Source organism: Bubalus bubalis, chromosome 7, assembly GCF_019923935.1.
Source record: "Bubalus bubalis isolate 160015118507 breed Murrah chromosome 7, NDDB_SH_1, whole genome shotgun sequence".
Taxonomy (NCBI): domain Eukaryota; kingdom Metazoa; phylum Chordata; class Mammalia; order Artiodactyla; family Bovidae; genus Bubalus; species Bubalus bubalis.
In genome coordinates, this window is record NC_059163.1 from 317,073 (window position 1) to 339,526 (window position 22,454).

General features: G+C 60.9%; 1 protein-coding gene across 1 annotated transcript in view; it reads right to left on the reverse strand.

The window, feature by feature from the left end:
- Positions 1 to 19,240, reverse strand: part of CPLX1 (complexin 1) — a 43,609-nt gene extending 24,369 nt beyond the window's left edge. The window contains exons 1-2 of the mRNA XM_006040933.4: positions 18,900 to 19,240; positions 17,547 to 17,652 (exon numbers count right to left, since the gene is read on the reverse strand). Coding sequence (XP_006040995.2) covers positions 17,547 to 17,577 — 31 coding nt within the window. The 5' untranslated portion in view covers positions 17,578 to 17,652; positions 18,900 to 19,240. The remainder of the gene's footprint in view (positions 1 to 17,546; positions 17,653 to 18,899) is intronic.
- Positions 19,241 to 22,454: the final 3,214 nt, after the last annotated feature.

Sequence of the window (22,454 nt, forward strand, 5' to 3'; positions counted from 1 at the left end):
ACACAATCGCACTCATCTCACACACTAACAAAGTAATGCTCAAAATTCTCCAAGCCAGGCTTCAACAGGACATGAACCATGAACTTCCAGATGTTCAAGCTGGATTTAAAAAAGGCAGAGGAACCAGAGATCAAATTGCCAACATCCGCTGGACCACAGAAAAAGCAAGAGTGTTCCAGAAAAACATTTCTGCTTTATTGATTATGCCAAAGCCTTTGACTGTGCAGATCAAAACAAAATGTGGAAAATTCTTCAAGAGTTGGGAATACCAGACCACCTGACCTGCCTCCTGAGAAATCTGTATGCAGGTCAAGAAGCAACAGTTAGAACTGGACCATGGAACAACAGACTGGTTCCAAATCGGGAAAGTACATCAAGGCTGTATATTGTCACCCTGCTTATTTAACTTATATGCAGGGTACATCATGTGAAATGCTGGGCTGGATGAAGCACAAGCTGGAATCAAGGTTGCCAGGAGAAATATCAGTAACCTCAGATACACAGATGACACCACTCTTATGGCAGAAAGCAAAGAACTAAAGAGCCTCTTGATGAAAGTGAAAGAGGAGGGTGGAAAAGTTGGCTTCAAACTCAACATTCAGAAAACTAAGATCATGGCATCCAGTCCCATCACTTCATGGCAAATAGTTGGGGAAACAGGGGAAACAGTGAGAGACTTTATTTTTTTCAGCTCCAAAATCATTGCAGATGGTGACTGCAGCCATGAAATTAAAAGACATTTACTCCTTGGAAGTAAAACTATGACAAACCTAGACAGCATATTAAAAAGCAGAGACATTAGTTTGCCGACAAAGGTCCATCTAGTCAAAGCTATGGTTTTTCTGTTAGTCATGTATGGATGTGAGAGTTGTACAATAAAGAAAGCTGAGTGCCTAAGAATTGATGCTTTTCAACTGTGGTGTTGGAGGAGACTTGAGAGTCCCTTGGACTGCAAGGAGATCCAACCAGTCCATCCTAAAGGAGATCAGTCCTGAATATTCATTGGAAGGACTGATGCTGAAGCTGAAGCTCCAATATTTTGGCCACCTGGTGCGAAGAGTTGACTCATTAGAAAAGACCCTGATGCTGGAAAAGGTTGAGGGCAGGAGAAGAAGGGGACGACAGAGGATGAGATGGCTGGATGGCATCACCGACTCGATGGACATGACTTTGAGCAAGCTCTGGGAGTTGGTGATGGACAGGGAAGCCTGGGGTGCTATAGTCCATGGGTTTTAAAGAGTCGGACATGACTGAATGACTGAACTGAACTGAACTGAACTGATGCAATATCGCTCTTTACAGCACTGAACTTTACTTCCACCAGCAGACACATCCACATCGAGTGCCGTTTCTGTTTGGCCTCTCCATTCTTTTTGCGCTGTTAGTAATTTCCCTCCTCTCTTCCCCAGTAGCTTATTGGACACTTTCTGACCTGGGGGCGTTTGTCTTCCAATGTCATATCTTTTTGCCTTTTCATACTGTTCATGGGGTTCTCCAGGCAAGAACACTGGAGCGGTTTGCCATCCTCCTGCAGCGGACCACGTTTCATCAGAGCTCTTCACTACGACTGTCTGTCTTGGGTGGCCCTGCACAGCATGGCTGATGGCTTCACTGAGTTATGCAAGCCCCTTCACCAGGACGGCGCTGTGATCCACGACGGGGCTGTGACCATTTCTCAAGCTTTCCTTTTCTTGACAACCTGCTCAGCTTGGAGGAGGGCTTTTCAGGAAGTCTGTGTATCTCTCAGGATTTGTCTGATGCCCTTCTCTTGATTATGCTGGGTGCTGGGTTCGGGCAGCAGGGGCCCAGAGGGTGGAGCACCTTCTCATTCCCTCCCTCCCCAGCCCGGCCATGCTCTCGATGAGACGGTCCCCTTGCTGACCTGGCTGGCCCCCTGGAGCTGAGGGCTATGGTCCACCGCCTTGGGCTTTGGTTCATCTCTTTCTTTTTTAAATAATTGAATTTATTTACATACAGTTATGGCTGTGCAGGGTCTTTGTTGCTACGCAGTCTCTTCTGGAGTCGTGACAAGCTTGGGGTGCGCTCCAGTTGCGGCGTGCAATCTTGTTGAGCACGTGCTCAGGGCACAAGCTCAGGAGTCGTAGGGCAGGGACTTTGCTGCTCTGCCGCACGTGGATCTTTGTGAACCAGGGGTCAAACCCGTGTCCCCTGCACTGGCAGGCAGATTCTTACCAACTGAGCCACCAGGGAAACCTTGCCCATTTCTTAATTGGGCTGTTGATCACCTTATGGTAACTGTTCTTTATATATTCTGGATACAAGTCTGATTTTATTGATCTTCTTAACTAACTTTTTCCATCCCCAGCCCTCATTTCAGTAATGTCCATTCTCATCTTTATTATTTCCTTTCTTCTGCTTGCAGTAGAGGTGCTTATGCCTTCCCTGGTGGCTCAGACGGTAAAGTATCTTCCTACAATGTGGGAGACCCAAGTTGGATCCCTAGGTTGGGAAGGTCCTCTGGAGAAGGAAATGGCACCCACTCCAGTGTTCTTGCCTGGAAAATCTCATGGACGGAGGAGCGTTGTAGGTTACAGTCCATGGGGTCGCAAAGAGTCGGACACGACTGAGCGACTTCACTTCACTTCTGCTTACTTTGGATTTCATGCCTTTCCCTCAGTTTCAGCTGTCAGAAGTTGAAGTTAATCATTTGAAACCTTTCTTCATTTCTGCTTAGGTGTTTGGTGATGTATTTCCCTCTAAACACAACTTTGCTGAATTCCACAATTTTTATCTTTTTTTCCATTTGCATTCAGTCCACAGAGCTTTCTGATTTCCTCGTTGATCCCTTCTTGGCCTCATGGGCTGTTTAGAGCGTGCTGCTCAGTCTCCAAATATTTGGGCAGGTTTTCCAGATCTCTTTCTGTTACGTGTTTTTTGTTTCATCCCATTGTGGACACAGAACTCACTCCAGTCACTGCAGACTGGACTCTCACGTTTACTGAGGCTGCTTCCGTGGCCGAGAATAAGGTCTCCTTCGGTAAACAGCCTGAGAGTGAGAACCACCCTGAGGGTCTGCACCGTCAGTTGGCCGCGTCGCTTGGCGGTTTGCTCCTGTCTGTAGGTCCTTCTGATGTTACCACCAGAATCTGTGGGTCGCCTGTTTCTCCTTTAAGCTCCACCTGTTTTTGCTCACATATCTTGAAACTTTGTATGAGTAGAAATGGTCAGGACTCATTATAAGTAGAAGTGGTCAGGACTGTTATGTCCGCTTGATTAACTGGTTCCTTCTCACAAAGAACCATCTTCCCCTTGGTCAAAATCTTTGCTCTGAAATCTACTCCGTCTGACATTAATGTCGGCCCTCCAGGCTTCTTTGGATTAATATTAATGTGACTGGTCTCGTTCCTCCTTTTTAATGTTCCCTTATTTGCGTCTTTATATTTCAGGTGCGTTTCTTACAGGGGTGATAAAGCTGGGTCTTGATTTTCTACCAAATCCAACATCTGCACCTTTTATGAGAATGTCCCCAAGAGCAAGAGCAGGAAAAATTACCAATCACGGGGCCTCCATCAGAGTAAGAAGTGGACGACCTTGGCTCTGGTTGGGGGGAAGTTATCCTCAGACTAAACCTTGCTCTGATCCCGCCAAACAAAGTTCAGACAAGACAGGAAAGAGTCAAGCTGTATCTAAATAAAGTGACCACAGACTGAACGAAATGAGTGTATTTAGGGAAACAGAACCATGTAGCAGCACCAGGGTGAGTGGACTCACGATGTGCGGCATCTGTGAGAAGCCCCCAGGCCAGCGAAGACCTGGAAAGCAGCACCCAGGAGGAGGGAGCCACTCCGCGGCCTGGTGGGACGGCCACAGAGATGGGGCAGGGAGGGCGCGCAGAGCATCGGAGCAGCAGACCGGGTGGTGAGTAACAGAAAGTACACCTAAAGTGAGTAAGTCACAAACGGTGCGGCTGAGTGAACAAAAAACGTTAAATCACACTATGACTCCAAAATGTAATTAAAAGTGAGATCAACTTTAGCCCTGGAACCACCCATGCTGGGAAGCGTGCCCGGCTGGGGCGCAGATGCCGGATCTGCATAGAGGGCAGTTTGGAGACTTGACAGACCAGCCCCGCACACCCTTCGTGCTGCGTTCGTGACAACAGGGACCGCGTGGTTTCCTGAAGGCCAGCTCTGCAGCCTCCGCGCGGCCGCCTCAGCAGCGCCCCAGCAGCCTGGAAGACAGAGCCCGTGCGGTTTCGCTCCGTGCAGCCCCATACTTAGTCTGTTTACTGGGTTCCATTTGTCTGTTTCTAACACTAGAACACACACTTCATCAGATGGAGACCGTCCGTCTGTGTCCAGCTCGTGGGATACTGGGTGACGGGATTACATCCCTAACCTACAGCGCGGGGGTGGCCTGCACCCCTGTTTGTAAGAGCGGAGAGCCCGGGTGTGAGATGGCCCTGGTTAAGTCAGTGGTGGTGAATTCATACACGCCCCCTACACACCAATGAGCTCTGTTCCCAGGGCACGTTCACAAGTCCACGAAGTTAGCCTAGGTACCCGACTAACACAATCGGTGTATAGTACCGCACAGTCGTCGTTTAGTCGCTAAGTTGTGTCCGACACTTTGCGACCCCTCGGACTGTAGCCCCCAGGTTCCTCTGTCCATGGGATCCTCCAGGCAAGAACGCTGGAGTGGGTCGCCATTTCCTTCTCCAATAGTACCGTATAGTAATAGGTTTATAACACTAGTCACACAAACACATACAATACAGGAAACATTGTTAATCTTACGGTGCAGTACCTTGAAAAGGACGGTAGTGCAGGCCGGCAGCCGCCACACAGGGGCTGGCGTCACGTGAACGGCGAGAAGAGCTGCTGATGGAGGCGGTGGGATCCCGCTGCAGGGCCGTCAGCAGCAGGCCGCGGCAGGCAGGCTGCAGCCGCGCGCGTCCGCGTCTCTGAAAGCTCACAACCTACAGGTTCAAATGTCAGGGATACGGCACCAGCCATCCCAGCGTCAGGGCCGCACACCCGCGGCGCTCGTGCCGGACCCCGTGACGCTGCCTGTCCTCACGCAGCCACGGCTCGTGGCCCTGTGACCCTCAAATTGAGGGCCTAGGGCGACCCTGCACCGAGCAGCCTTTCAGCACCGTGTTGCCGGCGGTGTTCACCGCCTTCCCGTCTCCCACCACATCTGGTGATTCTCACGTCTCAGCCCCTCCACCAGCAAAGAGACTGAGTCCCTGGAGGCCACGATGATTTTCTACCATGCAGTTTTTAACCCAGGTATAAACACTGTCTTTTTTAGACAAAACACTGCTGCACACTTAATAGACTATATCGCAGTGTGAACATGCCTTCTGTATGCACTGGGAGCCCAGAAAATGCACACGACTCAGTTTATTGCAACACTGCGTGTACTGCGGCAGTCTGGAACCGGCCCCACACGCCTCTGAGGTCTGCCTGCGCTGGTCTTCCCAGCACACTCCCTCCAGGTACCCCGTGTTTCACATCCCATCCAGGTGGTCTAGTCCCGGGTGTCCTAAAGCCAGTCGTCCTAACAATTGACGGTACCGAGTTGTGGTTGAACAGGCTGGATCAAACACCCGTGCTTGTCTACACCACTTCCACAACCCCACCAAAATGGGAGCAAAACGCAAAGCTGTAATTCCACGAGGGCAAACAGATCGGGAGCAGAGACAGCAAGGTAACTGAGACATCAAACTGGGGGCAACGGAGCAGAAGCACAGGTGGGGGGCGGTGAGGGGTCAGCGAGGAGGCAGAGGAGCCCTGCTCAGGGCACCCACGGTGGGGTGGGGTCAAAGATGACCCAAAGCAAGGTCCCGAGAGCGAGAAATTTCACAGTGCCAGGTCAAAAAGGAAACCGGGAGAGCCTCCAGAGAGAAAAGTGCACGGGTCACGGAAAAGCAACTGGAGTGAGGGCAGTGTGACGTCAACAGCAGCTTTAGAACCCGCAACAGACATAAAGCTGCAGAACCCAAGGAGGAAGTTCTTTAAAATCCACAGCTTTATACCCAGCCCACCTGGCAGTGCTGCACGAAGGCAGAATGGAGACCGGCTTGCCTGGGTGCCCGCTGTTGGGAGGTTCCCCAGGGCCCAGCAGGAGGGGGCGGGGAGAGGCCTGGGCACAGGGCACGGTGCCAACGGGGCGGGAGGTGCTGTGTCCTGGGGCAGTGGCTGCAGAGGAAAGGAAAGCAGCGGCCAGCTGTCTGGGACCTTTAACACATGAGCGTGGCTCGGGGTAAAGAACTGTCAGTTCAGTGCCCTGCAACCGCCAGCGCAGAAGACAGAGAAGACGTGGGCTCAGCCCCTGGGTGGGGAAGGTCCCCTGGAGTTGGAAATGCCCACTCCAGCATTCTTGCCTGGACAATGCCATGCACAGAGGAGCCTGGCGGGCCACAGTCCATGGGGTTGCAGAGAGTCGGACACGGCTGAGCCAGGGCACAAACACTGCTGGGCAGGGGCTGCTGCTGGAACGCGGGGCGAGTTCACGACAGAACAGAGTATCAGACGCACGGAAGGCGAGACGCGGTACCTTGGCAGCCCACGGGCTCTGGAGGAGAGGGCGTCACAGGGGCACTCTGCGGGACGCAGTGCGCCGAGGGGACGAGTTGGGAGGGGCAGGAGGTCTGTCCCGTCTGAGAGCCAACACGCCCACGGGCGCTTTCGGCTCCCGCTTCTGCCCGGAGGACAGAGGGCAACAATTTACAAACTGTTCCTGAAACTGGAGGCAAGTCTGTACATCACGCACAGGACGAGTTTCACCTCAATCTGTCTACACGGCAGATGGAGACGCTCCTGAACCTGCACTGCTCAAGGGCTGATGTCAAGAAATGACCCTGTCCCGGTGTTTTCTGGCCAAAGCTGTTTCAAACCACAGTTGCCAGGGAAGGCTCACTCTTCTCCCCCAGGTTTGGAACAGCCAGCCGATCCCCAAACTAATTCTAATAAACTGACAGCATAAAGAGCTGTGCAGAATGTTTTAAAATTAGAACTGGATCTGAAGGAATTTATTTCTCCTTCAAAAAATACTTTCAAATACTATTATTTCAAGGAAGTAATGAGTGATTCTAATGGATGAGTTTGAAGGTGATGTGGTATCTCAGTTTTCCGTATCACTTCTTTATGCTTTTCTGTATTATTTCAGTGCCCTACAATGAACATTTATAATTTTCAAACTAGGAAAAAAAAGTCCACTTTCATGTTAAAAAATAAATATGGACAAATACCTCTTATCAAATTGAAGACCAAAAAAAAATATTTTTATATATTAAGAAAACATCGACTGTAATACCAATCTTCCAGATCAAAACCACAGACCCGAGGGTTAGTGTGGGGGGCCAGACAGAACCTGCTTGGCCAGACTGGAGACACATGGCTCTGCTCCTGACAGCAACAGCTAGAGCCTGAATGGTGTTTCCAAAGGGCACATAGGTTCCAAACCACTACAGAAGGTTTTTAAAAAGAAAATCTAGTCCATGCGTTAAGATTAAATAAGTGACATAGCAAGAAAGCATGTGAACAGGTTAGTGAGGACAACAAGGTCAGATCAGACGTGAACTGTGATGAGACACACGAAACGGTGAACGTTCTTACAGAGCAAGATGCGCAGTGAAGCCCCTCACAGATGCCCACCCCGCCACCCAGTGGAGGGGCTTGGCCTGCAGTCCCCAGCGGGCACCTCCAGCCCTGCGTGCAGAGAAGCAGCCACTCTTGCCTCAGGCCGCCGTCTGCTGTCCGTTGCCCGGGGCCCAGCATCCCACACGCCCACTAGCCCTGCCAGGATGACCCAGAGGCGGGAGAGGCGGCCCACCCCGTCGTCATCAGAGCCCTGCTGCAGGCAGAGACCACCCGCCTGAGGTCACGGCCCAGCCGGGGCGCCCACGCCCTCAGGAGGGAAGACTCAAAGCCTGGGCCCCGTCACCCTGCTGAGAGCCGTGCTCTGCCCCGGGCCAGGGGCCTCTCCTGAAGCTGGCCGAGGGCCTGGCCAGGGTCTGGCTGCATGGAGGGTCACTTGGGAGGTCCCCATGCCCAGTCTTAACCAGCTGAGTCAGGCCTGGCCTGCCCTGCCTTCATCTTCTGCAGAGATCAGCACTCCCCTGCTTCCGTGGCCTTGCCTCCCTCGTCAGCTGGCTGGAGGCACCGGGCAGGCGCTCCGCGCCCGTTGGGGAGGGGCACGGGCCACTGCTGTCCCTGCCTGCAGTGCCAGGTGCCAGGCAGAGCGTCTGGCCTTGGTTTCAGGAGAGGATGCCCCGAGACAGAGGTGAGATGAGGCCATCTGTGGGCAGAGCCCAGCCCAGGACAGACAGCCGGCCCCCAGCCCCCTGCGCTCTCCAGGGCCCGTCTGCAGCGGGGGCAGCGGCCCAGGGCCAGGGGAGGGGCCTGCCCGCCCCAGCCCGCCTCAGCCCGCACCTCCTGTCCTGAGGCAGAGCAGAGGCTCCTTCCAACCCTCCGCACAGCCCGACAAAGCCGGAGGGACGTGGGGCTGGTGAGCTGCTGCTGCTGGGAGCGGGGTTGCCCACTGTGTCCGCTCCAGGGTGGGGCAGGGGGCACCCCACTGCAGAGGCCGCCTTCTGAAGGGTGCAACGTGCAGCGGGGTCCTGCAGCCCAGGGACCCTCGAGGGCCCAAGGACAGAGCCCTTCGCCCATGTTGGGGGTCCCCGTTCTCCCTGCTCCTCCTGCCGCAGCCCCAGCACCTCCTCTCCCCAAAGGCCCCTTGACCACGGCCTTCCCACCCATCCTGGGCAGCGGGGGCCAGAGGACAGGCAGAGGCCTGAGGCTGCAGTGGCCAGGGTGCCTGCCCTGCTCCCAGCTCAGGAAGCAGAGCTCAGCAGGTGGGCCTGGCGTTTCCCCTGGGACGCGGCCCCAGTGTCCCCAGGGATGCTAGGGGCAGCCATCACACCAGCAGACGCTCCCAGGCTGTGCCACCAGCCACCCGGCCCCAGGAGTCCTCGACCTCCCGAGCTCAGTCTGCACCGGCACCCAGATTCCAACACTCAGCCCAGCACGCTCAGCCTTCCACTGGCCCGCAGGGAAGACGTCCGCCCCGCCCAGACACCGCAGCTTGTGGGCTAGTCCATGGGACCAAAGGGACCTACGGGGTGAGATGGGGGCTCCCCGAGCCCCGCCAGGCTGCGCCCCCAAGAGCAGCTGGAGGGTCCACCTGACCGCTGCAGGGCTGAGAGGAGCTGCCACGCCCCAACCCCCCTGTCAGAACAGGAGAAAAGTGAGGCGATGCTGGAAAATGGGCTTGTGCAGAGCGCGAGGACAGGTGGGCCCGGAGGAGGGGCTGGAGAGGCCCCAGCCGCCCCCAGACGGGACGGGACTCACAGCAGCCAGTGGCAGGGGTCTCAGAGGACCGGCTTCCCCCAACATGGGGCCGCAGCCCCACAGGGGCTGCTCGGAGCTTCCAGGAGCCCCCTCCCCGACCTCTGCTGACCCCAGCTTGGGTTCGGGAGGCCAAGGACTCTGAGACTTGCCCGCAGCGGGCTCTACGGAGACGTGCTGCTGACTCAGGGTTTTGCCAAGTCCCTGCTCTGTGAGAGGTGAAAACGGGCAGAGAGGCAGACCCAGCCCCGCAGGCTGGCCGTCAGCACAGGTTACGAGAGCCCGTCACGCGGAGCCGTTCACACAAGCGCCTTAATCCCACGTGGAACCGCTCACCGACCAATGAGACAAAAAATAAATGACCTGATGGCTGAAGGGCATTGCATGCAGCTTACTCCCCGGTTGGGGCCAAAGCATCTCTGACTGAGTGTCGGTTTCACCAACAGCAGCGCCTCTCCTGAGGGAAGGGCTGTCCAGGGCTTCGGGAGGAAAGACAGCGTCTCTGAAGTGCCCTTTAGCCTCTAAGAGATGAGGGGTAAGAGGTGTCTCTGCTGAGCCCCGCAAGGTGAGACAGCGCTTCTTCCGTCCAACGTGGCATCTGGGAGCCCACTCTGAATGAAAACGGGTACTTTATCATCTGGTACTTGTTGCCTGCCTGCAGAGGAGGAGCCCAGCTCTCAAGGGGAGGAGGCGCCTCCACGCTCTGGGAGCTTGTGGTCTGGGGACCCTGCTCCTGGAAATCAAGTTTTCCCAGGCTGGTGTGAGCTGCCTTGTTTGGAGGGTGATGGGCTTCCTTGGCCCTCACCTTCCCAGACCTTCCTGCCTATGATACACAGCGGAAACCTCCACGAGATCTCACAGACGCCCGTGCCGAGCAAACAAGGCCTCCGCCTCCTCCTCCTCCTCCTCCTCCTCCTCCTCCTCCTCCTCCTCCTCCTCCTCCTCACCCTGCGTGGGACGCTGGAGCAGCAGCAGCTGCCCTGTGACTGCGAGAAGCGAGCTGACCGCTCTACTAGAAGGACAAGCTCAGTGAAAGCCAGCGCCAGCCCCGACAGCTCTGCTGAGCAGCCGAGCCGCTTCCCGACGCCTCATCATGTGAGGGAACAAACTTCGATTCAAGCCACACTGTCTGGTCCTCTGTAATTTGAGCCAAAAGTATCCTCCCCAAGGCAGAATTCTAGAGTTCCCCAGCCCAGTCTGTTCTGTCTCCTGCAGTCCAGCTCAGCCTGTGACGCTCATCCTCCCAGAGGCCACGGGACCTGGCCGGCCCCGGCCAGCGTCCCAGGACAGCAGCCCCTGGCATGCGGGAGGCCCCTGATAGAGTGAACCCCCAAACAGACGGAGGCAGCAGGGGAGCCCGTGGGAGCAGCCCTGCCCTCGGGCCCTGGGTCTGGACAGGAGGGGGATGCCTGGCCTCATCCTTGGTGTGGAGCTGGGAGCAGCGTGGCGTGGGGTCCGGCTGCTGCAAGGCGAGGACCTGGAGGAGTGCTGGCTGAGGGGCTCCCTGCCCAGGGCGCCCAGCCCACAGAGGGGGCTCTGCCTTCTGTGAGCCCCGACATGGGCTGCCCCCTTCTCCTGGACCTGGAACCCGTGGCCCCTACACATCTGGGGCCTGGGCCCTACAAGACCCCCGAGGTGCCCCTGCCCGCAGTGCCCAGTCCACACCCTCAAGGCGTGGCGGCCCCGGGCCCCGGCTCTGCCCAGGGGTTCCCTCCCCGCGTCCCTCCCTCCGTGCAGGTCTCGGTGACGCAGTGTCCCTGCCACCCACACACACGCAGACGTGCAGGCCTCAGGACAGCGCCTGTCCATTCCCTCACCCCTTCCACGCACGGGGCACAGGCCCTCTGCTCTCCTGCCCCTCGAGAGAGGACGGCCTCTCAGCCCAGACTCCCTGCCTGTAGGACGGGCCCAGGGCCGACTCACCGCAGGACACCATCCGCACCGCCCAAGCCCCAGGACGTGGCCAGGGCAGGCCTAATCTCGGGGAGGAAGACCCCTCAGGCTTGGGCTCTGGGCTGCCTTCCAAGCCTGTGCCAGCCCCCAAGCCCCTGGGCCTTTGCACGTGCAGCATCCAGGCTGTCCACTCCTCCTTGGAGCCCCCTTTGCACATCCCCTCCTCCATGAAACCTTCCCCTGCCCCGCACTGCTCTGAGGACCTAACACGTTCCAGACTCAGACCACGCCACACCAAGCAGGACGGGACAGGGTCACTTGGGGCAAAACAGCCGTGTGCTCCCGACGTAGCACAAAGAGCGCCTGCAGCGGGCACACCAACCCGACGGCGCCCACCGCTCCTCCGACATGTACGTGGGGCTCCGGGGCGCTCACCACCGCCTGGCCCTGGGGGAAATCAGCTTCTTCAAGTTACACCCTTGAGGACCCCGAGTCCCCGGCCCGGGCAGACGCAGCCGGGCTCCCAGCCACCACGCAACCCCGCGTCAGTGTTCTCTCGGGGAAGGAGCGTTGGCTCACTTAAATCTGGAGGCGTCTTGAGGGGTCTCGGGAGGGCCCAATGCCCGTCTAGGCCTCCCGGATGTTCTCCTGGTGAGAACAAGTTTGCCAACAGCTCGCACCTTCCTCGACTATTGGGCCCCAAAAGCATGGTCCCCAGCCGGTCCCACGTGCCCCCTGCAGCCCCGGGCCCCTGGCCTCAGGACAACACCAACAGAATCAAGTGCCGGGGACCACATTTTCTGGGTGTGAAGGGCCCCTGGTGCTCCGTCAGCCACGGAGCGTCCCAGCCCTAAGAGCAGAGGCTCCCGGCCCGCAGGGTCTCATGCAGGCTGCAGGGAGACGGGGTGGGGCCTGAGCCGGGGCCTCCAGGGTCCACTCCAGGGCCCGGGAGTGACTGGGCAGACCCTGCCACCTCAGGGGGAGCCCAGAGCCCCCGTCCCTTCCTCCATGGCCCACGGCTGCCCTCCTGCCATCAGAGAAACACTCGGAACCCGGAAGCTGCATGGAGCCGTGGTTCGGGGCCACGGGCCCTGCTGGGACCGGCGGAGCAGGAGGGCCTGCGGGTGGCCTCCACGATCCCCCTGCAGCCCAGTGGGCTTCCCCTCGCCGCCCGCCTGCCCAGGGCAGCCCTGTCCCCACTCGACATGACAGCTCCTCATGGACACCCCCGTGCCCCCTACCCTGTAGCAGGGCTCCCAGGCCCAGGCCCAGCTCCCAGATGACTGCGGCTCCCAGACAGGTGGGCTTGGAGTCCACCAGGCAGGCCAGCGGAGGAGCGCCCTCAGCAAGCCTGCGGGGCCACGGCTCAGAGCCAGAGGCTACACCAGGCATGGGGCGGGCACCCGCAGAGGCCCACGCCAGGCACAGGACAGGCATCCAGAGCTACGGGACGGCCACAGGGCAGGCATCCACAGAGCTACAGGACAGGCATAGGGTGGGCACAGGGAGGGCAGGCATCCAGAGAGGCCAATGCTGGGCACAGGGCAGGCACAGGGTGGGCATCCACAGAGACCCATGCCAGGCACAGGTCTGGCATCCACAGAGCTATAGGACGGGCATAGGGTAGGCACAGGGTGGGCAGGCATCCACAGAGGCCCATGCTGGGCACAGGGCGGGCATCCAGAGAGTCATGGGGGGGTCTGGGCTTGCCTGGGGTTTCAGGGCCTGCCGAGAGTGAACTGGCCCTCCCTGAGCGGGCCCTGCCCTACCTCGCAGAGGTGCCCAGGATGTGCAGGAGAGCAGGATGGACAGGGCAGAGGCTGCCAGTGGGGTCGAGACCAGACAATTGAGGGAGTGAGAGGTGCGTGCACCCCAGACACGTCAGTTCTCCCCTAAACACAGTGCTCAAGGGGGCTGGAGGGTGGGGACAGGACAGGTGGGCAGGACAGGTGGGGCAGGACAGGTGGGGCAGGCTGGTGGGGGCAGACAGGTGGGCAGACAGGTGGGGCAGGACAGGTGGGGCAGGACAGGTGGGGCAGGCTGGTGGGGGCAGACAGGTGGGCAGACAGGTGGGGCAGGACAGGTGGGCAGACAGGTGGGGCAGGACAGGTTGGCAGGACAGGTGGGGGCAGGCTGGTGGGGCAGGACAGGTGGGCAGACAGGTGGGGCAGGACAGGTTGGCAGGACAGGTGGGGGCAGGCTGGTGGGGGCAGACAGGTGGGCAGGACAGGGGGCAGAAGTGTGCAAGGCGTGCACCTGTCTGCAGCCCAGCAGGTCCCGGGCTGGTTCCTCCCAAGAGCCTAGAGTGGACAAGGCTTGGCAGATGCAGCCGTGTGTCCTAGGCACTGGGGGCGCCCCATCAGGAGCCCGACGCTGGACTCCTGAGTCCTGCCGCTGCTGGCCCTGCCAGACAGTTACCCGGAAACCTCTGCCCAACAAAGACCTTGACTGAGGCACGGCCAGGCAGACGGCCTGGCTTAATTAGGCCGCACGGAGTCTTGTCCGCAGCGGTGCGAGCAAGGCCCGCCTAGGGCTTCCTCCAGGCTGTGAGCCCTTCTCCCAGGGCACGTGTGTGCACGGGTCTCTGCTTTGGGCCCCGACTCAATTTCTCAATCTGTTTCTAAGTATCCCTGCGTTTGCAGCCTCTCTGCCTGTCTGCCTGCCTGTCCATCCATGCCTGTCTGTCTCCCTGTCTGTCTCTCTGTCTGTCTCTCTATGTCTGTCTGTCTCTCTCAGTCTCTCCCTGTCTGTCTCTCTGTCTGTCCCTCTGTCTGTCTCTCTCTGTCTTTCTGTCTCTATCAGTGTCTGTGTCTATGTCTGTGTGCATCTGTCTCTCTGTCTGTCTACATCTGTCTGTCTCTCTGTCTCTCCCTGTCTGGCTCTCTGTCTGTCTCCCTGCCCGTCTCCCTGTGTGTCTCTCCCTGTCTGTCTGTCTATGTCTGTCTGTCTCTCTCAGTCTCTCCCTGTGTGTCTCTCTGTCTGTCCCACTGTCTGTCTCTCCCTGTCTGCTTCTCCCTATCTGTCTGTCTCTATCAGTGACTGTGTCTGTCTGTCTCTCCCTGTCTGTCTCTGTCTGTCCCTCTGTCTGTCTCTCCCTGTCTGTCTCTCTGTCTGTCCCTCTGTCTGTCTCTCCCTGTCTGTCTGTCTGTCCCTCTGTCTGTCTCTCCCTGTCTGTCTCTGTCTGTCCCTCTGTCTGTCTCTCCCTGTCTGGCTCTCTGTCTGTCCCTCTGTCTGTCTCTCCCTGTCTGTCTCTCTGTCTGTCCCTCTGTCTGTCTCTCCCTGTCTGTCTCTGTCTGTCCCTCTGTCTGTCTCTCCCTGTCTGTCTCTCTGTCTGTCCCTCTGTCTGTCTCTCCCTGTCTGGCTCTGTCTGTCCCTCTGTCTGTCTCTCCCTGTCTGTCTCTCTGTCTGTCCCTCTGTCTGTCTCTCCCTGTCTGTCTCTGTCTGTCCCTCTGTCTGTCTCTCCCTGTCTGTCTCTCTGTCTGTCCCTCTGTCTGTCTCTCCCTGTCTGTCTCTCTGTCTGTCCCTCTGTCTGTCTCTCCCTGTCTGTCTCTGTCTGTCCCTCTGTCTGTCTCTCCCTGTCTGCTTCTCCCTATCTGTCTGTCTCTATCAGTGACTGTGTCTGTCTGTCTCTCCCTGTCTGTCTCTGTCTGTCCCTCTGTCTGTCTCTCCCTGTCTGGCTCTCTGTCTGTCCCTCTGTCTGTCTCTCCCTGTCTGTCTGTCTGTCCCTCTGTCTGCCTGGCCTGCACTTGCACTTCCTGCCCTGGTTCCTCGGGTCTCCCAGGCTCAGTCTCAGCCCCCCCATCTTCCGCTCTGAGCCTCTGACCCCCTCGCTCCATCCCTGCCTGCCCTCCAGCACCTGCCCTCGGGGCCTCATCAGTCTGCCCCCAGCCCTGCTTCCGCATGGCTCCGCCTCGGCCAGGGCACTTCCTTTGTCTTTCCTGTCTGTCTGCCTCTCACCCACACTCACCCTGAGAGAACAGAACGCCGCCCGCCAGGGGAGGGAAGACTCGGGAACAGAAGACAAGGTCTCTCCTGGAGCAGCCCTGGGGCGCAAATGGGCTGGGTGCGGGGTAACGCCAGGCTGGGGCGCCCCCAGCTCCCCGGCCCCTCACTGGGGATGAGCCTGCCCTGTCACCGCGACAGGAGGAACTTTGGGCAGCCATGGAACAAAGACAATCCAGGCTGGCAATTACCCAGCTAATTTCAGCCATGTAGACAGCCAATCAAATATTTCGGTTTCCTTCCAAGCCCACCTCAGGGCCTGAATTAGCCGCCTAATTAATTATCTGTAGCAGCCAGGGGCTGGCTGGGGGGAGCCGGGAGCCGCCTGTGCCCGGATCACGTCCTGTGACGTAATCATTATAATTAGACTCAACCTGCAGCCCATCCCTGACCGAAGAGCCTGGAAATGTGGCCCCGGGCCACACCCAGACAGCTTTCCTCTTAACTTGAGTCCGGAGGAGATGCAGCCCACTGCGGGGCCCCGGTCCTGGGCACAGGGGCCCTAGGGCCTCCATCCTGCCCCTAGCTCCTAGCGCCAAGCCCCGTGGCACCCCGCCTCTGGTGAAAAGCGGCCTGTTACCCCTGCCGAGAGGTGGGCTTGCCCTGCAGCACATGACCCACACCCAGCTGTGAAAGGCATCGGGTCAGGGTGGGGCCCACGGAGGCCACCTGTGGCCCGAGGTGGGGCTGACGCAGAGGAAGACACCTCGGACCACAGAGTCGGGTGGCGCCTGTCACCAGGGCTCCCACGGCTGGCACTCACCGGGGGAGCCGGGTGCACAGGGCGGCCCCAGGGGCCAGGCTGCCCAGACCGCTTTGTCAGGACGCATCCGTGCCAGTGCGGACCGAAGTGCACGGCCCTGCCCACCTCCTGGGCCAGGGGCTCAGCTCACTGTGCGGTGCCGCCTGCCTCTCCTGGCTGTGGTGACAGCCTTGAGCCAAGGCACAGGGCTCCTTTCAAAACAGTCAGCGGGGGCTCCCTCCCCCAACACACACACGAGAGTGCACTGCGGCTGGGGGTGCACATGAGCTATTCAGGGCCTTTTCCCTTATCCTTGTGCCCAGCCGGGCCTGGCCCCCTGTGCCCAGCCAGCCCTGACTGCCTATGCCAAGCTGACCTTGACCCCTGTGGCCAGCCAGCCCTGACTCCCTATGCCAAGCCAGCCCTGACCCCCTGTGCCCAGCCAGCCCTGACTCCCTATGCCAAGCTGGCCCTGACTCCCTGTGCCCAGCCAGCCCTGACTCCCTATGCCAAGCCGGCCCTGAACCCCTGTGCCCAGCCAGCCCTGACTCCCTATGCCAAGCCGGCCCTGACCCCCTGTGCCCAGCCAGCCCTGACTCCCTATGCCAAGCTGGCCCTGACTCCCTGTGCCCAGCCAGCCCTGACTCCCTATGCCAAGCCGGCCCTGAACCCCTGTGCCCAGCCAGCCCTGACTCCCTATGCCAAGCCGGCCCTGACCCCCTGTGCCCAGCCAGCCCTGACTCCCTATGCCAAGCCGGCCCTGACCCCCTGTGCCCAGCCAGCCCTGACTCCCTATGCCAAGCTGACCCTCACCCCCGTGCCCAGCCAGACCTGGCCCCCTGTGCCCAGCCAGCCCTGACTCCCTATGCCAAGCTGACCCTGACCCCCTGTACCCAGCAGGCCCTGACTCTCTATGCCCAGCTGACCCTGACTCCCTGTGCCCAGCCAGCCCTGACTCCCTATGCCAAGCTGACCCTCACCCCCGTGCCCAGCCAGACCTGGCCCCCTGTGCCCAGCCAGCCCTGACTCCCTATGCCAAGCCGGCCCTGACCCCCTGTGCCCAGCCGGCCCTGACTCTCTATGCCTAGCTGACCCTGACACCCTGTGCCCAGCCAGCCCTGACTCCCTATGCCAAGCTGACCCTGACCCCCGTGCCCAGCCAGCCCTGGCCCCCTGTGCACAGCCGACCCTGACCCCCTGTGCCCAGCTGGCCCTGGCCCCCTGTGCGTGCTCCTGGCCCTTCCCTGGTAACACCTCGAAGCCCTTGCTGGACGCCCCAGGTCCAGCTCTGTCCCTTACCCCTTCTCTGGCTGCCGTGGCCAGCCTGTGGCCTCCTGCACCCCTGCTCGCCGGAGGCAAAGTCCCCGTGGGGCCCCCAGATCTGACCAGTGAGACTTCCCCAGTGCCCCTTGGGTGGGCTCCACCCAACCACAGCACGTGGCATGCACCCTTCCCCGCCCCAAGCCAACCACGGTGACTCGGGGGTACTGCCTTTGGTCCGGAGGAGCCTGCAGCTGGGCTTGCAGGCTGTGCGGTGGTCTGAGGGCGACCCTGTGTGACGACTGCAGGGGATGCTGGGGGTCCCCTCGCCCTACCTCCCAGGGCCTGTTTCATCACGAACTCCATGGCGATGGCTCTGCGTCCTCAGCAGCTCCTCGGAGGGTCAAAGCTCACATGCGAGTGTGGCCAGGAGTCCTCTGTCTGGGGGAGGACGTGGTCACAGGTCACCCGACGGGGCTGGGGAGGACGTGTTCCTCACCCCCAATCAACTTCCCCGAGATGTGGGTCTGGGGTCTGAGACAGCATCATTCACAGTCCCTGCACACCTAGGGGCCAGACCTCAGCACAGGACAGGCACCTGGGAGGGTCTGGGAGGGTCCCTGCGACGTGGTCTCATCAAGCTCCTGGGGTCTGGGAAGGTGGTTTTTGGCTGCTACTGCAGGGAAGGGGAGGGTGCAACTCAAATGAGGCGGCCTGGGTGAAGCGAGGGCAGCCCCAGGGGCGTTTGGAGGTGACTGGCTCAGAGACTACTTTCTGGAGCCCTGGCCCACAGGGGCAGAGATCTATCTAAAGACAGGAAAGGTTAGTGTGGGTGGCACCTGGGGGGAGCGCCTTGGGTCTGATGAAACTTGGGAGGCCAGGTTCCACCAGGAAAGAGGCCGGCAGTCAGTGCCACCCGCCCAGAGACTCGGGGGCGGGGGTGCGGGGAATCCAGCCTTCAGGGAACAAATGAAACGGGGAGTGACCACTGCGCCCCTGCATGCACGGCTGGGCCTCTCCAGGTGCAGGTCAGCTGCAGGTCTAGTAGGGAGGGGCTTCTTGTAAAATCAGTAACCGAAGTGCCCCCCCACACCTCCTGTGAAGTCTCTCCTGGCAGAGAAACCCAGGTCCCTGGAGATCCACTGTTTAATGGCTTTAAATTGTTTTCTTCCCAGATGAAGGAGACCTGTGTTTGTGTGGGTTGGGGAAGGAATGTCCCTGCCTGCCCGCAAGGCACTGGCGCGCAGGGGCACCTTTGCCGCAAAGCAGATCTTCTTCCAAACTTCTCCCCTGGCTCCCTGGGGAGGGGGTCTCAAGGCCACAGCGCGGCCAGGGCGCTGCTGGAGCTCCCCCAAGGTTCCCACTGCCGCACCCCTAGGCTTTGCGGGCGGGCTAGTTGCCCGGCTCTGCCAAGCGGCCCTCAGGCGGGAGCGCGCCAGGAGAGAGAAAGAAAGGGATAGAGGACGAAGCAGGAGAAGGGGGTATGCGAGAGGCAGGAGACTCGGAGAAGCAGCAAGAAAGAGAGAGGGCGCTGGCCGGGACCGCGGGCCGCTTCAGCACCGCTCTGGCGGACAGCGCCTGGCGGGGCCCGGGAGGGGGCATCGCGGGCGAGGAGAGGGCATCGGGGGCGAGTGCGAGCCCAGCGGGGCCGGGGAGGGGGCATCGGGGTCGCGGAGGGGGCCGATTACCTTCCTGGGCCGCGGCCGGGGCGCGCGCGGGCGGGCGGGCGGGAGGTCAGCGGCAGAGTGCGCTCGGGCCGGCCGGGTCCATGTGGCGCCCCGGGAACTGCGGCGACAGCTGAAGGGCACGGCGAGGAGGGCGCGTCACATGGAGGCGCTCCCCGCCCCCCGCCCGCGTCCTAGCGTGACGAGGAGGGCGGGGCCGCGGCGGCCGGGCGGGCGCCAGGGGGTGGGGGGAAGGAGCGGAGCCGCGCCCCCCAGACCCTGCCCCTGGGCCGGTCCGGGGTGGGGGCTTCCCAGGGAGCGAGCTCTCGGCCCGGCGCACCACCCCGGCCCTCCCCTTAGGTCAGAGCCGCAGACACTGCCCCCAGCCGCCTCCATCCGATCCCGTCTGCGTGGGCCCGGGCGGGGGCCGCCCCCCACCCAGCGCGAGCCAGCGACCCGCGCGCTCATCCGCTTCCGCCGGTGCGGAGCGCCTGGCGCGCGGGCGGGTCGGTCCGCAGCCGGGTGGGCAAGGCCTTTTCTCTTCCGGGCTCGCGGCTCGCGGCGGGGGGTCGGGGGAGGTTGGGGGTCGCGGCCCCGCCCGGTGTCCCACTCTCCACCGGGGCACGGAAAGCGCTTCTCAGCGCGGCGGGTGACCGCGGTCCCCACCGGGCCGAGTGCCCCTGCGCGCTGTTCCGGTCTCGACCCCCGCCGCTGGGCGGGAGAAGGGAGCCCCCAGACCCCAGAAAACCCATCCAACCGTTGGCGGAGGGCAGCCCGCAGACCGACTCGGACCTATTTGTGTGCGTAACAGGGTCTCAAAGAAAGAGCCACGCCGTTTCCCTTTGGCGGGACAGAGGCGGAGCGACCCCCGCGCCCTCAGCCGGCGGCCCCACGCCGGACAGGGAAGAGCGAAGGTCACTGCGGAACGGCCGCTCGGCTCCCGCCTGCGCCGCCGCGCCCCCGCTCAGGGCCTCCAGGATCGCTTCTGCAGCGGAAGCCAGGCTGCGGGGAGAGCGGGGTCGCTGCAAGGTCGGCGCCCGGCCGCTTGGGGTCAAGTGGTGGCCCGCGGCTCTGCAGGGGCCGGGTCTTCGCTGGTCGCTGGCAGACACCCCTGATGACTGCTGCATTAACTTTCACCCCGGCCCCCGCCGGCTGAGTCATCAGGCCTCGCTTGGCCTGGGTGATCCCGGAGACCCCCACCCCACCACGCCCTCCTCTCGCTGCCCCCCGGGACAGACGGCCTGAACTCGGGAGGCCCTGCCTGTTTTCCTCCATCTGTTTGGTGCCTGGGCTCCCAGCGTCCACCAGTTGCTGGCCACCTCCGGGCCTGAGTGTGGGCATCAGTGGCGGGACAGGGGCCCCCAGCAGGCAGGGGTGAGGATGGGGACAGGGTGGAGAAGGCCAGCACTGCTTTCTGGGAGCGGGCAGGGGCACCCCCACTCTGCAGCTACGCTGCCCAACGAGCACCCTGGTGGCCCTGGGGGAGGCCCACGCCCCAGGATGCACAAAGCTGCAGCCTCCTTGGATGCCAGGGCTGTAGGAGCCGGCCCAGAACTGTCCACGCTTCCTGCTGGTATCTCCTGTCACCCGGCTCTGGGCAAGGTGGGTCCAGTGGGGCTGCTCGGAAGGGTGAGCCTGGGGACACACAGGGCTCGCACTGGACCTGCAGGGAGCCGCTCGTGCTTGCCCACCCTGGCCGACCACCAGAACGAGATGGCCTCGTCCGTTTCACCTCGGGCCCCACCCTTCACGCGTTCGGCAGGTCTGGGACAGGTGCTCTGGGGAGGGGGTGGTCACCGGTTTCCAGGTGTCGAGGGTCTTGCAAGCCCAGCCTTAGCCCTCAGGGTCTGTGCAGCCTGGCTCCTGGTGTCCTCAGGCCCTGGGTGTGAACGCGGGAGGGAGACATGTGTGTCCAGCATGGAGAAACCCCTTTCCCTGCTGCAGCCTCTGCCCTCCGGCCCCGCCGCCGGGGACCCGGGGATGACCCACAGCTGAGTCCACAGCAGCACCGTGACTGCCAACCCCAGAGCTTATAAGCCACGGAGACACCCGGTTGACCTAGGGGCAGCCAGGCTGGTGTGGGCCTGCTGAGCACCAGGAGACAGAGCGTCGGGACCCGTGCCCAGCCCACAGACCGTGACCCCACTGACCCCGTGACCCAGGCCTGGCCTATGTCGGGGACCGAGGACACAGGCCCTCTGCTGACCTCGCCGCCTGACCCTCCATCCCTCAGCCTCTTTCTCTGCCCCCCTTTTGGGGGTCACCATTCAGAGGTCACATGTGAGGTCACCACCTACCTCTGTGTTGTTCCCCCCTTAGACCCACCACACACTCACAGCTGCCTGCTTGGTTCTCACAGCTGCCTGGGCCCTGGGCTGGGTGAGGGGGACTCAGACCCTTCCGTGGGGAATAGACAAGGCTGGTGACAGTCCCAGCTCAAGGTGCCCGGCGCCCAAGGAGGCCTGGAGGGCGGGGGTCAGCTCCGGGCAGGCAGGGGGCAATGCCTTGTGACCAGGAGGTGACGCAGCTCGTGGCTTCTGCCTGGCCTTGGGGCCACACCCCAGGTGGGCACTCGTGGCCCCATGAGTGCCTGGAAGAGGACCTGGGCGCCGGTGACCAGTCCCCAAGCCTGCAGCCGGCCCGAGAGTCTGAAGCAGAGTGGAAACGTCCACGACAGCGAGAAGGACTGAGCCCAGGGAGCTGGTGCGCGTCAGGGGCTGATGACCACAGTCAGAGCGGGGAGGTGGGCGAAGGGTAGGCCAGGCCGGGCGCAGGGAGCAGGGAGGGGAGAGGCTTCCCCGAAGGCATCAGCTATGGGGCCTGCCAGCAGGACGGGGCAAAGCCCTGAGCTCAGGCCTACGTGGGCTCCTGAAACCCCGAAGGCTCGGAAACCCTGACCCACAGTAAGGCTACGCTGAAGGCCAAGACCACCGGTGCTGGTTTGAGACGTCCCCTGCAGCCCCCACCGGTTCATTCCAGATGGCAGGGACAAAGGTGGCCCCCTGGCTCCAGCGCCCCCAGCCCACCTCCTGGAAGCCCTTTTCCGGCGCCTGTCACACCCCTGGGGAGGCCTGGCCCCTGCTGGTCCCCTCTGTTCCAGGAGGGGCCAGGATCACTTGAAGTCCTTCTTCGGTCCTGGCGAGGGGTCTGGCCAGGGGGCTGCAGGCCCCGCGGGAAGGACGCACTGGCTCACCGGAAACTTCAAACGCAAACTGAATAATTCAACACGATGAATAATAATTCAGTCTCCGGCACCGGCACCAGCCATGTGGCCATTTTCCTGCTGGATTTCGTCGTTACTTTGAAAGGTAATAACACGTGAAAAGCAAAAGCCAACCGGACGGGATCATCATGGGTGCTGCTTGGAGCTGGGCCAGAGCGCCTCGCTCGGCATGGCAGACCCCGAGCGCTCCCACCCCAAGGTCCCGTCTGGCCACATGGGCTCCGGGGGGAGCTGGAGGTGCTGGCCTGGCCCGGGGCGGCTTGCTCTCTCCTTGGTCCCCGCTCCCACCTGGTGTGCTGGGACAGTTGGTGCCCCCCGTCCAGTCGGTGCTGAGATGTACCCTTCCCCACCTGCAG